At 37.4% G+C, this 18,129-nt stretch overlaps 1 protein-coding gene across 40 annotated transcripts in view; it reads right to left on the reverse strand.

The window, feature by feature from the left end:
* Positions 1–18,129, reverse strand: part of LOC123678678 (dystonin) — a 257,561-nt gene that overhangs the window by 42,080 nt on the left and 197,352 nt on the right. For 39 of the 40 annotated variants that reach the window (XR_006747300.1, XM_045615892.1, XM_045615854.1 and 36 more), the window contains 10 exons: positions 17,360–17,849; positions 16,524–16,947; positions 15,814–16,182; positions 15,025–15,266; positions 14,711–14,939; positions 14,349–14,618; positions 14,118–14,292; positions 13,150–13,946; positions 12,778–12,861; positions 10,840–11,064 (listed from right to left, as the gene is read on the reverse strand). Coding sequence is in view for 39 of the 40 variants with exons in the window: in XM_045615892.1 (XP_045471848.1) it covers positions 10,840–11,064; positions 12,778–12,861; positions 13,150–13,946; positions 14,118–14,292; positions 14,349–14,618; positions 14,711–14,939; positions 15,025–15,266; positions 15,814–16,182; positions 16,524–16,947; positions 17,360–17,849 (3,305 nt within the window). In the remaining variant the exon portion in view is untranslated. Of the gene's footprint in view, positions 1–2,005; positions 2,248–10,839; positions 11,065–12,777; positions 12,862–13,149; positions 13,947–14,117; positions 14,293–14,348; positions 14,619–14,710; positions 14,940–15,024; positions 15,267–15,813; positions 16,183–16,523; positions 16,948–17,359; positions 17,850–18,129 lie in introns of those variants that run through there. The other variant, XM_045616043.1, reaches the window with a different exon arrangement.

Below are 18,129 nucleotides of genomic sequence, written 5' to 3' on the forward strand. Positions count from 1 at the left end.
TTATCATTCCTCGAGCTGTAATCTCCATTTGTCAAATAACAACAAGTTAATCCGATGATAAATTATCGCAGCGATAAACCTAATGTTGAATGTTGAGATTATAATACCTGAGGAGTGATATCATTTGCAGAATTGATCAAACAGAAGGTTAAAATGGGTATCAGTTTTCACCTCGATGATTAATTGAAAACGGATATTCACGATTTGGAGGAGAATTGACGAAACTAATAAATATAAACTGAAAAAAAAAACTTCTGCTGCAGTAAAACTAAAAAACGAAAAAGCGTAACCCTGGACTTGTCATCACCAGAGATACTCTGTGTTGTTAGTTTGAAGTGAATGGAGAAGGTATACAATAGATACGGAAATAATCTTTCTCCTCACGATCACTTTTATCATCTGCCAAAACATAACTTACGATATAAAACAAACCGTTTCAATCCGAAACACAGCCCACTCTAAAAATATAACAGCGTTGGTTATATTTGAAGAATGTATTTGGAAATCACCTTAGGAAATAGATCGATGTTTTCTGAACATTCTCATGGCTACAGGGAATGTAAGATACTTAGTCTCATCTGCTATTACTTCTTATAAATAAACGATTGATGATGCTACCTTTGATTTATATCAGATACAAGTTATTCTAATTTTCACTATTTTATTATGTATGTTTCGATACATTCAATACATTTTCTGAATAATAGTTATTCATAATGTCAGTAATTTGAATAACCTACTGTGCAGCAAAACAATCTTTATTCACATAATAGAAAAGTGGAAATCAAAATAACTCGCACCAATTGAATGGATTTTCACCAAGTCAATCAGACTACCTTCAATATTTTTTGTTTTATTGTGAAATCTTAGATAATTTTAAAGACGGACTCTAAATCTTGCTCCTTTACAAAAACTAACGGATTTTGATAGCTCAAAATTGAAATGATAAATTTGAATATTCCAGATGGTACAGTTCACTTTGTCACATTCTTTAGTGATTTTTCATCGAAAAAGCTCGCTCTGAAAGATGCTTCTAATTCTTCTTCTATCCTCCATACTCCCGCGAAATTTTAAATTATCAACCTTTTCAATTTACAGTGCTCGATTTCATCAGTTTCGTTTGCTAACGAACTGAAAATTTGAAGAAATTAAAAAAAATTATAGAATAATCACCGTATGCTCGGATAATGCTGCGGTTGATTTTCCTCTATCTAGAAGTTTAATTACCGATTTTAAAGCAAACAGTTGATGGAAGACATAAAAATTGGATTTCTGATAAGTCGTTCAAAAAATGTTCTGGTGATCAGATTATTCGTTAGCGTGAGTTTATTAATTTGGAGGTCGGTAGAATAAATTTGAATAAATAAAACATATTTTGTAATTCATCGACTTGATCTTGCTAGTATATTATCTATGTTGATGATTATCTTGCTTGAATTCGAAAAAATATTGATAATTCCCGACCATCACATCTTTCAAAGAAAATTTATTCATTCTGTAATTTTTTTTTTAAACGAGTCCGATCAAAATGAAGTTCTTCGAGAAAAATCAATCAATATTCGAAATAAAGTGAGTAGAGAGAAGAACTGACAAAATACGATCATGTAAATCAAATAATTTGACAACTTTGTGTCTAATCCTTCACAATAATATTATTATTGTGAAGGATTAGACACAAAGTTGTCAAATTATTTGATTTATATTAAATATCCTTCATCAAGAAGACTCATTAAACTTTTATAATACGATCATGACATTAGAAAAAGACATATTTTTCAAAATTGACTTCGTCTCACTTTCATGAACAAAACATTGTTTATCAAATTGACGATTTACATTTCAACAACAAAAGCCCCGGAAAAACTCAGATCCTCATTTCCAGCAGCCGGAACCCTCGAGGAAACCCCGCGACATCCCCAAAAACCTACCCTACCCCAACGTCAGCTGTTTGCCGCACCCCGTCAATATCAAAACCATCGAAAAAAAAAAAAAAATTGGTACCAACCCAAGGCACATCGTCCAATTCGAACTCGAAACCGTACTCCATAGCGTCTCTGTCCATAATTCCCTTTTCGAAAAAAAAATCCAATTTCACGACACACAAACACACAGAAATATCACAATGCTGTTAGCACAATCGATGAAGGCACACGAAATTCCGTCTTTCGGAGGATCCGACGACATAACGTTTACGATACCGGCGCACCGGCACTGAACAACTAGTGATTCGGCGCGCTCTCGATAGCTGACTGGCAGGTCCGACCGATCGGCGCGATCGAAGCCGGGCTGAACGCACGAGACACGGGACGGCCGTGAAAATCGAGCGGGGTGTTGTTTACCTTACGGAAATCCGTCAATATTTATAAAAATAAGATTGCGGACGGGATCTACGACGACGGTTACGGTCGGATTGACGAAAATAGAGGATGGCACCTTGGCTTGAACGGTGTATTGGTATACTGAGTGTTCTGTGAGATGTTACCGAGTCGGAGATGTTTAGGAGAGTTGGTATTGTGGGAAGAAAACGTCGATAATTTCATCTGATCGTCTTCGATTGATTGAATTAATATTTTGAATTCCGTAACGTCACTTTATATAATAGCTATTATTATTTTTTAAGTGTGTCTAGGAAATAATAAATTTCGTGTACTCGTACAGTCTCTCAAAAATCACTTGATCAGCACGGAAAAACTGGGTTATTCATGTCTTGGTCCAGAATTTAAAAAAGAGAAAGAAACATTCCTATGATGAAAAACATTTCAATGATGTTGTATTTCACACATAATGGCGAAGTCCAAGTGCGAAATGAAAATTTGATCGATATTCTAAATGAAAGTGAGCTTTTTTATTCATTATTCATTTAATATATATTTATTTATTTATATTTACCTTTGGAAAAACAAAATGGATAACTTTTTATAATAGAAGAAAGATGAAGAAAAATAGGAGGAGATTAGAAAGACAGCCTGGGGTAGGTATAACGCTTTTTTCCTAATGTGAATATTTCTACCGGTGTATACTCATACCATTGGGAAATTCGGTCGAGAAGTTATTTTTTGCTGAGATTTCTACGGAATTTCGAAAGACTATTGAAAATTCGGCTACCTCATCAGCAAGCGGAAAATAATTTCAGATTCTTCAGAAAATTTCGCCGAAGCTTCAATACGTCAAGTTACGACAATTTGGATATGTTAGATCAAAATTGGGTATACCCATAGAGTAATAACCATAGATAGAGGAAGGATACGCAATTTTTACATGTCCCCAACATGGTTAGATTACGTTGTCGGATTGTGATATATTTTCAAATCCACAATTTTACTATATGGTTATGAATGTATATTATATTGAATGAAATATATTTAATTGAGTGATTCCCGATTAAATATGTAAATTTAAATATTTGGTATCCGATATTCTTCCTAATTGTCGAATTTTCAATAAGCAGAATATTAATTATTTTCTGCTGAAATCCAAGTTTTGGCAACTTTTGCTCTCCTAGTGTCATCGGCTGTTTCACGTCGTTTGACGCGCTTGAAGTTTGTTTTCTTAATTCCTGATATATTTAGGTATTTATTTGAATATATTTCGAGTTAATATGGAACGTTGATTCACTATAGGACATAAGAAGTGCGTTCGTTGTGGAGAAACTCGCGAATTGAGTGAAATATCGTATCACTGACATGTTTTCATTTCTGCGCGCTTCTTATCAAATTTGATAGTTTATGTTGGGGACAAAATTTCCTTTCTGAAATTTTCTCTATCTACATGGAAATTGGCGTTTCTCGGACGGTACGGCAGGTGGTGCCATCGAATCGACCTGCACGCATCTCAAATTCTACCAATCCGATCAACCGCTCCCAACATATGTTTTCGCTGTCAAAATCTAGTCGCGTTTAGAATTCCAAACGCACATCCTTGAGCCTCTGTCATCGAGGCCGTCACACAGCAGGTCAAGTTTGTTCGGTTTCCAGCAAGTGTATTACACATACACAGTGTGTTTGCGAGGACAATTAAAATGTTCCCATTCATTTCTACGGGCGAATTCGAGAGAGGCGCTCAATAAACACACTTTTATAGGAGTGACGTAAGTCGGCGGAAAGATTGAATAATAACGTCGTTTAAGCACCTAGAAATGGGTCTATTTTAAGGAATGACAAGCTCGGCGAGAGATACCGCAGTCGAGTACAGCATATAGCGGAGTTTATCGATGATTTCTCGTTGACCCGGTAGGACGTAGGTTCAGATTGTTCGACGATGCTCTAATAGTCCGTTTTTATGGCTAAAACGGCGATGACTGAGTTATCGAGGTATTGGGTAAACAATTGGATGGACCGGATGATGTATAGACATGTTGACGTATACTTAAGAATAAATAAAGTGAATAATCGCTGGTTATTACTTCCCCGAAAGGCCATCAAAAAAATATCTCAGTTATTTTATTGTAGAATATAGATTTGAGAGGGAAATCGAAAGGTTTCTTCACTTTTTCCAATAGGTTGGCCTACTGTTTTTCTTGACGATAAGAATATCACACAGATATTTGTAGATTGTAGATTTGAGGGGAGTTTCATTGCACCACGACCTATGATCTATTCTGCACCCATCAGAGCTGTTCTAGTCATTAGACGTCGTAGTCTACAGCTCGCCCTCTAGTTCCAGAGTTCTGATGAGCTCCAGTATATTTGGGATGACTTCAGGAGGTTACTTCCTCACTTCTACTAGTCTGTTGTCCAAACCATTTTTTACGTTGGCTAATGATGGCGAGGCATTCCGTCATCAGGTGATCCGGAGTTTCCTCCTTCCCACAGAATCTGCACTCGCCGTTTCCTGCTAGGCTCATTCTCATGAGCTGCTCTCTTAGAGGGCAATTCTCTGTGAAGAGGTGTAGCATATTCTTGCTGTGATTCAGAAACTTCTAAGATCTCGTAGTATTAAGGTAAACTTTTTGGAATAATCCCAACTAGGAAGATTCCACCAGAGTGTTTCTTTTTGGATTTTTTTTTCACCTGAAACTGCTTCTTGTAGGTACATTTACATATACCTACCATAGAGAGGTTCTGGACCGATGAAAGGAGTTTATACTCTTTTCCTAACAACTGTGTTGGCCTCTTCGCTTCCTTCAATTCCCGAGAGACCGGTATGTTATAGTAACTAATTTATTTATTCCAAAGTAACACTTTACTCAATAATTCCCCGAATGAATCAGTAAAAAAAAATTTTTTTCTTAAAAATTCGACTTTTTCCATTAACATTCAACGCTTTTCCAAACCCTCAAAATCCTTCCTAAAGATTTGTCTTTGCTTTCGAAATAGACCTCAACCTCGGACATCACTTCACTATTAAAGCCAATTTTCTTTCTTTTGAAGAACCTTGGTATTGCTTCACTGATTTCTTTTAACAGAAAAATGTATAGTTTTTTTTTTATCAATTTGAAATTTGAAGGGTTCATGAATCGTATCTAAATTATTTCAATGACGAATTTCCCAAAGGAGTGATCACAATTATTGGTCACCGAGATTTTGTGATTAACTCCTTTAGAATTTTTTATTTGGAACCTCGTGAAATATAAGGTCTGAAACAAGGATTCCACAATTGATTAAAGATCTTAAAAATGAAATTCTGGAAGTTATCGAAAATATACAGCCGCAAATATTCGATTTGGCCATACAAAATATCATGAAAAGGATATTGTTAATGGTATACCTTCCTCTTTAAAATGAAAAGAACATCCATTGAATTCTCTTGAAATATACTAGTATTTTTTAACGTAAAAAATGAAACCCATTATTGGAGAACACTTTAATACCCTTAGATAACTATTTCCTATTTCTACCGAATACATATCGAAAAGTGATGAAAAAATATGGAATTATCAATGTAAAAAATGTCAGAATATCCAGCGATAGGATTCGAACCCAGGCTCACAAGTTCCGAAATTCGAATGAAAAATTCATATTTCAGAAACTATAAACGTAAGGGCTTTGCGGTAAAGAAATTTATATTCAGTTTCATCGTGGAAATGTAAATTTTCCAATTCATGAATATGTGTTTTTTCGATAAATTATTCTTTTAAAATTTTGGTTCCATGATTATTTTTGTTACTTCATAGTTCGTGTTTTTTAGGTGGGAGAATGAATGCGGTATATCAATCGATTTTCGCAACAAAATTATTCAAAAAGCTCCAATAGTTTCAGAGAAAAACACGGGACGGCGTACGGCAGTAGAAATGATTTTGTTCAATTGAATTGTTGGATTCTCTTTATATTCCAAAAGATGAAAGGTAACATTTTACGGGGTATTTGAAATTTTCCATCATACAAATAGGTAGAACAGATTCGAAATCAGAAACACTTGTTTCTCATACATCAATTACTCTAAGATAACAAAAACACACACCTCTCATCTGTGTGAAACGAAATTAATCAAATAACAACCCATTAGACTGTAATAACACCAATTCAAAGGTAATAAGCTACAATCAGCGGCATATATTCGAAATTGAAATAATATTCAACCGACTGTACGCTGGAAATGGTCGCTTTCCGCATTCGTTAATGATACCTGGCGTATATTATTGCAAAAACCAATAAAAACAACCTGTCTCTACATATATGGCGCAGTAGGTGGGTTTCCTATTGCAGAGTAACCCACAGTGGACACCTACGCTTATTTTCTATTAACATTAGACATTGCCTCATATAGAAAGGCAACGAGGATAAAATGCATCTGGATGTTCTTTATTCAGTGTTAAATCCAACGTTGAGGTTTCGTCGAATCGGCAATTATGGAATAAATTATAGAACAAAAATAAAGCTATGAATATCGTCGATGACTCCGCGATTCTCAGAAATTGAATAATTTTAAGGTGATGACATTTCCGAAATAAGACATTATTTTAGAGAAGACGAAAATGAAAGAAAAACTTGAAAAAAATAACACAAAACCAAAGTAATTTCCATAAATCTTCTAATGTTTGGTTCAGACGAAATGTAACCTGAAGAAGTCAATGTTGACGAAACAATTGTTGCAAACATTAAATTATTTGAGGAAATTACTTTCGTAATTAATTTCATTTATAATGAATTTCCATCAAGTAAGGATCTAATCTATTAATAAACAGAAACTAGTTCTAACGGGTGTTTTTTTTTCGAGGTATATAACTTTAAGTTGGCATTACTGTTCAAGATGGCGACCGATTCAACAGCTGTTAAGTGATTTATTCTCAGTTTGGTTTGGCAATTCATCATGAATAGACTCACGCCTGAACAACGCTTGCAAATAGTGCAATTTCATTTCGAAAATAATGGTTCTGTGCGGAATACGTATCGCGCACTACGTCCATTTTATTTTGTTTAGCGATGAAGCGCACTTCTGGTTGAATGGCTACGTCAACAAACAAAACTGCCGCATTTGGAGTGAAGCTAATTCTCAAGTGTATGTCGAAACACCGTTACATCCAGAAAAACTGACTGTTTGGTGCGCTTTATTGGCTGGTCGAATCATTGGTCCGTACTTCTTCAAAAACGATGATGGCCAGAACGTTACAGTCAATGGTGATCGGTATAGAGCCATCATTACTAACTTTTTCATTCCTGAGTTGAACAACCGTGATGTCCAGGAGCTGTGATTCCAACAAGACGGCGCAACATGTCACAAAGGTCGTGCCACAATCGATTTATTGAAAGACACGTTTGGTGACCGCCTAATTTCACCTTTTGGATCTGTGAATTGGCCTCCAAGATCTTGTGATTTAACACCGCTAGACTACTTTCTGTGGGGCTATGTAAAGTTATTGGTCTATGCGGATAAGCCACAAACCCTTGACCATTTGGAAGACAACATTCGCCGTGTTATTGCCGATATACGGCCACACATGTTGGAAAAAGTCATCGAAAATTGGACGTCCAGATTGGACTACATCAGAGCCAGCCGTGGCGGTCATATGCCAGAAATCATATTTAAAATGTAACAATGTAACAATAAAAATTGAACAATAAAAATGCCACAAGATTATATTGCGGATAAATAAAATTCAAGTCAATCGAATAATCCATCGTTGTTTTATTGCAATTTAAAGTTCTATAGCCCTAAAAAAAACACCCTCATAGTTGACGAAATAATTGTTGCAAGCATTAAATTATTTGTGGAAATTACTTTGGTTTCATTTTATTTATAAAAAATTCCCATTAAGTGTAGAACGAATCCATTAATGAAGAAAAACTAGTTTTACTTTCTTCGTTTATACTACCAAAAATTGATTACTAATATTTTGAGGATTACTCAATTCAAGTTGATCTTCAGACATTGAAGGTTACCAAATTTTATAATATTTTTTTGATTTTTCTTATCACCGTTTTTGTACCTAATTTCATATAAATATTAAATACTCTGTAGCATTTGTAGAAGTTTAAGTGTTTGAAGAACTTGAAATAAATTTGAAACTGCGCGGTTGTTCTATGCTCAAATTATTAATAACAATTTTTGGTAATAAAAACATTGAAGATACTTCTTTCAATTATGATCCAGTGGTAAATAATAACGACAGGAGTTAAATATTCGAAAGATAATCTACTTGAAATACACTTAAAGTGTGGAAAGAAACGATGAGTGACATTGAAAAAACTGTAATATTGTAATTTCCGATTATCATATGACCTTCGGTTTGAAATTTTCGAGGCATGACGTATAAATTTACTTTCTGAGCAAGTTAAAGGTTGATTTATGACGAAATGACCAAATTGTCCATGATTTCATAGTAAAGAATGCCATGAAGAGCAGAATATTCATGTGTGACGATTATAAACCTTGATAATTTTTTCAGGCACGTATTAGATGAGGTGTGTACTCGATTAAATCTGATACTGAGTAAACAACTACAATAAAACCTCTTAAAGTTATGGTCAAAAGGTATAATTAGTGGATTTTGCAAGGAAATCACTTCTTTCATCGGTTTATTCCTTCAAAGATTGATTTCTGATTAAATAATTAAATTCAACATAATAATCGTCTTGGTCTAAAGGAGCCCATACATGTTCATTATGAGTGTTGTTCATACCGACCTTAGTGAAATAAGCTTTATGAAGTAAATGAAGTAACTATCGACAAAATTATAATTATACCAATTAGTATTTTCTTTAATTCAATTCATGAAAATGAATCACTTCAAATGCTTGTGACTTTGAAACGAAAACGAATCGGACATTAGGCTTGTAGGAAAAAAATGTTCACAATGAGTTTGTAGAACATCTTGTAAATATATCTAACCCGGAATTTATAATCATAAACTTTGAAAGCTATAAGTTCAAGGATTTGTTTCCTTCTGCAATACTATATTTCGGTAAATAATTTAAGTCCGTTTTAGAGAGCTTCTGGTTTTACGAAGGCATTATTTTAAAATCAGTATCCATAAAGTTTTCTTATCACGTTCTAAACTTGGCCAGATGAAACAATGAACAATTTATTGAACATATTAGGTATGCAGTTCACACAAACAACTGCAAACGATTACCATATCAGATCATTGATTGTCATTGACCTAGGAACAAAATCTACTTGCAATATATGAAATTTTTGCCACCCTATTGAAAAGTGAACAATTTTAAATGGGATTCAGAAAAAGTGTGTTCTTTTTTTCCAATCTTCAAGTCTATATAAGGTCTTGTTCGTTATTTCATAACTTCAATCGCACCAAGCCTACTCTAAACGAATTATTATGCATAATATCGATGTTGAAATGTAAAATAGTCGAGGGTTCATATTTCTCGATGAAAACCTGTTCGCCTAGAGATATTCTACTTTCTACGTCAGTAGTCTACATAACTTGGTGGATGATTTATCTTTCCTAAATACAAAATCGCTTCTCTTCAAACCAAGAGTTGCAACATAGTTGTAAGTGTTGTTGTAAGTTCATCTCGTTCATATTTTGTATATCACTGCGCGAAAGAAGTAACGCACATTATGGAAATCTCGAATTTATTCTACAACTGAAGGTGTTCTCAATGATAATTATTTTTATCAGAATTATGCATGCATATGTTATCCACTTTCAACGTTTTTCTTCAAAACAGATGTTTTTTCCCAGCAGGAATAAAAAAAGATGAGATTATTATATTTTGAATGTATTGGCTCCATTCTGAAATCAGTTGTTCTCGATCAATTCTAGTGATCAATTGTTTTTCTTTCGTTTGATTTTCTACACTCGATCGCTATGCAACGCGAAACACGCAATTTGACCCAAGAGGAATGTGCCCAAGCGGTAGTTTTGCGAGAAGAAGGGTGGATATACACAAGAATTTCAGAAAGGTTTGGAGTTTCCCATACAAGTGTGTCCAGAATGTTGCAGCGATTCAGGGAGACAGGTATGAATGTCCAAAGACCAGGACAGGGTAGACCACGGGTAACAACTGTCATTCAAGAAACTTGGGAGTTTCTTCGTTGAGACAACGATTTGCAACCGCTCGCCTCCTTCAAAATCAGTTTGAGCAAACTCATGGGGTGCAAATTAGCACTCAGGCAATAAGAAATCGCCTCAGAGAATATGATTTAAGGCCTCGTGTCGCGGCAAGAGGCCCAGCTCTTACCCCAGCCCATCGAAGTGCGCGTTTGGATTTTGCGAGAGAGCATATCCATTTTGAGTTTGTATAAGTACCAAAAAAAAACAAAATTATCACAAATTTAGATACACGATAGATATCGCAAATATCAAACAGAAAGGCGAAAAAATCCAGATAAAAATCACCAGGTGATTCAGTTTATCATAATCTATCATGGTTAAAGGGATACATACACGACAGTTTTTATCGCCTATACAAATAATCAAGCAAAACTTAAACTCACCAAGGTGACGATGTCACCAGGACACCTGGCAGCAATCTCCTTCAGCCTGCCGTACAGCTGATCCACCAGGTGCTGGTATCTCGCGTTCATCTCGTCCAGTTCCTGGGCGATCTGATCGGCACCTCCAGCTCCGTTCTTCTGGCTCCTGAACACGTCGTTGACGTCCAACGAGGGCTGGTCCTCCAGCAGTGCCTCCCTGAACTTCTGCAGCCCCTTGCTCCATATCTAGTGTTAGGGTTAGAGAGGTTAGGGGTCAATTGTTAGTTCAGTAAGTGCCTTTGTAAGTTGACGTAGTAACGTGGAAGCCGTGAGGCGGGGCCCCTCCTTTAGGGGAGGGGAGAAGTTCCTTGAAACTTACGTGTAGAGAGGGTGGTTTGAAAATTTTGAGGAAGAAATCGTGACGATCGTGCCAGAATTTAGTCGACCATAACCAGAGAAGAAGTATTGAAGGGTTTTCAAAAGAAGAACATAGAATTTACCAAGTGAAACAAAAAAAAAATGAGACTTCATGAATATCGATATGTGTAATTTTTTGGTTGTTATGTTTGTTGTTGTTTATAGCTTTATCGATATTCATAGTTTTCGTTTTCTTTTTTGGAGAATAATGTCTCATAACATTATGTCTTATAACATTAAGTTCAATGCCATGAGTATGTCTTTGGATATTCCTCTAGAATAGGGATTCACGGCTTGTCTTTATTTTCAAGCAACTTGATTTGATATTCAAGCAACTTGACATGAGGTTGATTTGAAATCAACACAAGTTCAAGTCAAATAGTAGTTTTTCTATGCCAAGTCAATGTCAAGTATTTATTTATTAAGTACTTGACTTAACATTGAAAAAATATTATTTGACTTGAACTTGAGTAGATTTCAAGTCAACCTCAAGTCAAGTAACTTGAATATCAAGCCAAGGAGCTTGAATATCCAGTCAAGCCGTAAATCCCTACTCTAGAAGAACCAAGCATACCTAGATATTAAATTTAATCAAGCTTTACTCTTTTTGAAAAACCCTTCAAAATTGTGCTCTTCTACAGATAAGTTTCAAAGACAGGGTAACGTAATTTGTTCTAATATTATATTTATGCAAATATAAGAGAAGAGAACAGCATCAAAATTCAAACTCTTCAGATCAAGAGTGAAGAGAATAAAGATCTTAGAACAAAGGCACCGCAAAGAGCGAAGCAGAAGAAAAACAAGAGAAACCGCAACCCAGAGAAGAAGAGAAAATAAAGTTGAAGAAGTATCATTCGAATAATTGCTCAAGACAAAACAATTGTTGATGTTATACTTATATTTTACTGAGAAACATTTCAGAAAAAACAGATACTATGTCACGTGTACAATTTTTCTATCGACTCTGATTTTTTTTTGAACAATTTACCAGAAGTAAAAAAATTGCACAAGAAAAAAAAAACTGCGTACAACAAAAACTACATTTTCTTCTCACGTAGAGTAGATGTACTGCTCAATTTTTTTTTTATTTCATTTATGAACCAACTGAATTTCACATATTTTTTGAAATAATGAAAGACGATCTTGATGAAATTATGCATTGGAGTTTTGGTTCTTGTTCTTCAACTAATTAGTCAATTCTTATATATAAAAAAATGATGCAGATTCCAAATTTCTAAATCTCGTCTTTTCAACGTTATAGTGCTCAGATTTTCCTATTTGTACACTGAATAACTTTTTTCAAATTTTGAATTCCGTCCGAAAAACAATTCCTATTTCTCTGAAAATACCCTTGAAGAAAGCCACCACCAGAAGAGGAAACGGAAAAGTTCTATATACAGCATCAGTACCCAACTAGAGAGATCTACAGGCAGCTGAGCGAAAGGAAGATATCAGCAAGATATTGACAGTACTCATTCACTCGACATCCACACATACCTAACCTAAAAATACGAGTAACAGTATCGCAAAAATGTTATTTACCTTTCCTTCTCTGATATATCTACCACCGTTAACGTTAACCTGTTCGATTATTGGTGCTCTTTCTACAACGCTGTTGAGTAAGTTCTGAAACAATATTATAAATGTAACAGATGAACGAAGAAGAGGTGATTATAAGAATTTATCGTTTAACAGATTTCTGCGTCAATAAACTCATGCTCAAACTATCAACAACTGAGTAAACTGACACTCTGTTAAACCTGAAAACTCCTAAAATGATCAACGAAAATTTCCAAGAAATCTTCGATGATCTCCCTGTTCTGTGCAGTGAAGTTACAATGAAGGTTAACAATGACACAATTAGTATCTTTCGATCCTAACGTGCTCATCTTAACACCTAGACTCAACCTTTACCTTGGTGGACTCCAAGTTGTCCTTCGCCCTCTCCTTCAAAGGCTGCAGGTTCTCCAATCTTCCGTACTGCTCGTCCAGCCAAGAATCCTCGCCAGCCTTCGCAGTCTTGTAGTTCTTCAGCAGGTCATAAGCCTGTTCGCAACCCCTTAGCCTATCAGCCAACTGTGCGCATACGCTGCTCCATCTACCATTCAACCTCTGGATCTCCTTGTCCAGTCTCTCAACGTCAGAGTGTGGGCCTCTCTGGTTAGGCCTGGACTTCTCGGTCAGCCTCCTGGCGTTGTCGAAATCGTCGTTCAACTGATCCATAACGATCTGCTGCTGTCCAACGGCCGACTGCAGTTTCAACAGGTCGTCGTGGACGCCTTCTAGGCCTTTGGCGGTAGCTGGTAGTTCTTCGAACATCGCCAACTTAGTCTCGAACTCTGAAATGACCTGAGTGGCATCTTCCATGCCTATCAGTACGATCTCCATGCACTTCAGACGCTCTATGTATAAATTGCTGGTGTTCCAGATGTACTTCCACTTGTCCAGGATCTTCTCGAGGTCCTTCTTGTGTTGCGGCGTTTTCAGAGTGATGCTGCGGAAGGTGTCCTTGCACTGTTCGATCTCGGGCTCTACGTTTTGCAGTCTGGACTCGAACTCTTTGTGTTCGAGCACTAGGTGTTGGAGGGAGTCTATGTCTCTTGGCAGAGGAGATAGTACTCGCTGGTTTATGATCCTCTCGAATTCGTCCAGGGAAATCTGAAGCGAGGCTATCTGGTTGTTGAAGACCCTTGTTTGGTTCTTGCTCTCCTCTGGAATCGATGAAACAATATTAGAAATCGTTACAAGGACTTTTCTCATCTTCAGACGAACTTAAAAATAAGTTCGAAATTATGCGGTTACAAAAAGTTATCCTCAAATTTTAACGTTAGTAGCCCTTTCTAATTTCATGGTAAGACCCATTTTTTGAATGTTCCACTCACCTTCAGCTCTAGCTCTCTTCTCAAACTCGTCAAACAACCTGTTGACTTCATCCATCTCTCTCCTCAGCCTTCTCAACTGAGGATCAGATGGGTCTCCCTCTGCCATAAGTTTATCCGCGTCTTCGTTCAGTGCTTTTCTTATGGCATTTCTTTGTTCAGCTCCGATAGCAATAAACTATAAAATAAAATCGAATTAAGTTAAATTCCTCACTTGAGACTGATGTAACTAACCTGTGGTAAGTCCCAACCCTTGACAACCTTGATGGTGGCGAATATCATGTTCTGCCTCATCCTAAGCTGTTTCTTCTGCCACAAGGAGATGGATCTGTCGTACTGCCTTCTCAGACGATCTGCTGCGTCCAAGGCTTCTTTGTCGGGAGGTGGGATGACGAAGCAAACGCCAGGTACTTGACATTCCACACCTTTGTCGTTGTGTACTCTCCATTTGAGGCGGCCTGAGTTGTCGAGAAGTGTGCACTCCTTGTTCTTCTCAATTGCAAACTGAAATGAAGGAAATTTAGTTTGTTCTTATCAATTTATACTCTTTGCAAGCAGGTAGGGTGTTTTTTAGTAGTTTTATTAATTCAACTTACGTTATTCTGCTTGTAATTACAGATTGCGGTAACTGTTAGAGGCCTAGTAACCGGCTGTCTTCTCTGTTTCAAAGGCACTATTTCCTGAGCTCTAGCAGTCAGGGCTTGCACCTGGTCGCCGAAAGTGTTCAATTCGTCTCTCAAAGCCTGCATTCCTTGCAGAAGACGCTCACCTGCATCCAGGCTGAAGTCGCCTTGGCTGAACTCTGTGTTCATGATTTCATCTTTCCTGGAAGGTAAAGAAAAGTAAGATTGCACTCAATGATTTTTCTGCGAATTGTGAAAAATTTATTTAAAGTGAAATTTGTTCTTACTCTTTCAGCCATTCTTCAGCAGTGCCGATGTCCTGGAAGAACTGCTGGTACTGCCTGGTGTTCTGCAGGTGAGTTTCTAGGCAATGGGTAAGTTGTAAGAGCCAAGCCCATTGGGCTTGCATACCCGCCATGTAGGCTTCTATGGCTTTCGATCCTGGATGGTTTTGCAGCACCAAAATTTCACCCCTTTCTTGTACGGCGCTGAGTTGTATCTCTCGTTTTTCGAATTCGCTCATCAATCGCTGTAAGTGAGAAGGATTTAAGAAAAAATTATGAACAAGAAATACAACGAAACACGAAGAAGGTTAAAAGACTATACAAAAAGATTCCTTAGTTGTCATGTAAAAACACACAATGACTGATCAAAATAAGGAAAGAAGTTTTATTTTTCGTTCGAAAGAAGAAGAGAACACACAAAGCGAAAAACCTATTTATTACCTTATAACCGGATCCATACAAGTCCTTTTCGAGCATAAATAAAAATAAACAATCAATGTATAAAAACAAGGGCCACGAATATTGAAACAACAATAAATGACAACTCCATTAATCGAAAATGGTATTTCAAATTGCCGTTCCTTGAGGAACCTGCTTCAGGAGAGGTTAAAGATCAAAACAAAGAAAAAAACAGTGAAAGAATAATGAATAGAACGACTTGAGATAACCATTTTCAGAATGATAATAAAGTTATAAATTAGCGATAAATTGGTCAAAGATTCAACAGAATAAAAGAGAGAAAATAACAAAAAAAAAACAAAAAGAGAAACGGGAATCAAGATTGTCTTCTACCTCGAAATGCTTCTCGATGGAGTTGACGTTCATCTTCGTGTCGCTCCAGTCTCTGGTGATCTCTTCTTCCTCCTTCTCGTTGAGCCACTGCAACTCCTTGGTGGCGGATTGGATGAAGTCTAGCAGGGTCTCCAGGTCGTTCATCCTGCTGGTGGAGAACGATAGGAGCTCCGCGTAGATTTTCTGCAGCTGTCCCAGGTGCTGGTTGTACAGGACGAGCTCTTCGCCTGAGAAGAAGTTCCTGGCCTTAACGCACGATTCTACCTTTGAATGGAACTGGTCTATTTGTCTGTGCTCCTTCTGGTGAAGGTCCCGTTCAGTCTGCACGGAGGGAAGGTCGTTACCGTAGTCGGCCTTCTTCAGTTGTTTCTGCGGAAGGACAATGAGAGGTTAGGTTAGGTTATATATTGAGTAATATAAAAATGGAAAATTTATTACAGCAACTTTCGGTATATATTTCTCACAGGGTTAAGTTGGTACCTAACATATCAAAATTTTGTAAGAATCCAACACAATCCCAAAAGGGTTTAAGGGCTGAAAAATCAGGAGAGAAAATAGTCCTGGTGGACTATTGTCGTTATTTCAATAGAGTTGGTGTTGTAAAGAAAAACCATCCCTTGAAACCTGTGAGAACTCTCATAAAATCATTGTACTGGATGTTTTTCATGCCACTACCCACAAAAATATCTCCACAATGCCTAGCAACTCACCAGTTTCTTCCTGCACCATTCAATGTGCTCCTGCAGCGTAACAAAATGTGGGTTCGTATCCACGTTTCTGGTCTCCTGCACCGTCCTCACGTGCTTCGTAATCGTCCGCTCCTCCACCGGGAAGCTGAGGTTGGACAGCGGCTGCAGGATCTTGTTGTGCAGCAACCGTCTGATGTTAACCCACTTCTCGTGCAGTCTGTTGACGCGCTTGTCCAGGTCTCCTGCCTGTGGATAACGTCCGTTCCTGAGGGCGTTGACGTCCGTCTTGAGAGACTGGATGTTCTGCTCGGCCAGGGCTAGGTCTTGGTCCAGCTGGTCGGCGATCTTCTTGGCCTCCAGAGGATGAAGGCGGTCTAACCTTCGGGACTCTGTTTCTACGTTGTGCTCTATTGTGTCTAAGGCTGAGTCGGTCTGTTTTATCTCTCTAGAAATTGAGTTAAAGTGAGTAGGTATAATCAGACGAGAATAATAAGAGTTTAGTCTGGTCAAGCGGAAATCAAAGCAAATGAAGAAGGACAATACATTTTCCAGAAGGGAAGATCTAATGAGTGTAGATACTGAAGATTCTTTGTTCCACCGTCTCAAGTATTCAGAAAAAAGATCAAAATAAGGAGATTATAAAAGAAGTAGACAACTTCTGGAAATTCTTGCAATTTAAAAACCAACATATACCCCTTTATCCTGTAATTATTTGACAGTAGACGTCAGGATGAGACTTTATCTTCACAATTACCCACGAATCTGCAAACCTTGAAGATGGTGTAACGCATGGATCAGACTGAGATCCGAAGCAATCCAAAACCAAACCAACGATACATCTTAACATCAAACCTCACCTGTGCACTTTCTCTGCCAACCTCTGCAGCTTTTCCAGCCTCTTGATTTCCTCCATAATGTACCTATCTCTGTCCTGATACGCCACCATCAGCTTCTGCCAGCTCCTGTCGATGCTCTCTATCCTAAGTTCCGGCTCCACGTCCACCTCCCCTATGGACTTGAAGTACTTCTCCAGGTCCCTGTACATCTGGCCGAGGTAGTTCTTGTCCCTCTGCCTCGGTGGTATCTCGTCCGTCCTGAACCTGTTGGACTCGGTGGCCAGCTTCTTCATCTCGATGAGGGTGCCGGAGAACGACCTGTCCTGCATCAAGCTATACTTCTCCCTGATCCATATGTGGAGGCTGGAGGCCAGCTCCCTGTACTCCTGTACCCTCTGTTGGGCCATAGAGTCGAACAGGGGGTGGATGGCAGGTGGTTCTGGGAAGACTTCGTGCAGGGATGAAATGTAGGTGATGAGGGACTTCTCATCTGGTTCGTGAGTGTCAACATCTGCAAGAAGGAGAATTGTTAAGTAGTTGCTGAAATTTGTGATTTCTGGATGACGATAGACTTAGAGGTATTGGAGTTACCTTTGAACTCGTGTTGAAGGGTCTTCAAGTCGTAACTCAAATTTGACTTTGATTTAAACTTCAAACACTTTTTATTTTTTCAGATTGAGCTGAGGTGAAATTTATAAGTGACGCACAATGTCCTAATATATTTCTTTCATTTTATATATTACACAGACTACCGTTTATATTTTGATATCAATGGTAACATGAAAGTTGTA

Source organism: Harmonia axyridis, chromosome 1 (assembly GCF_914767665.1).
Source record: "Harmonia axyridis chromosome 1, icHarAxyr1.1, whole genome shotgun sequence".
Lineage (NCBI taxonomy): Eukaryota > Metazoa > Arthropoda > Insecta > Coleoptera > Coccinellidae > Harmonia > Harmonia axyridis.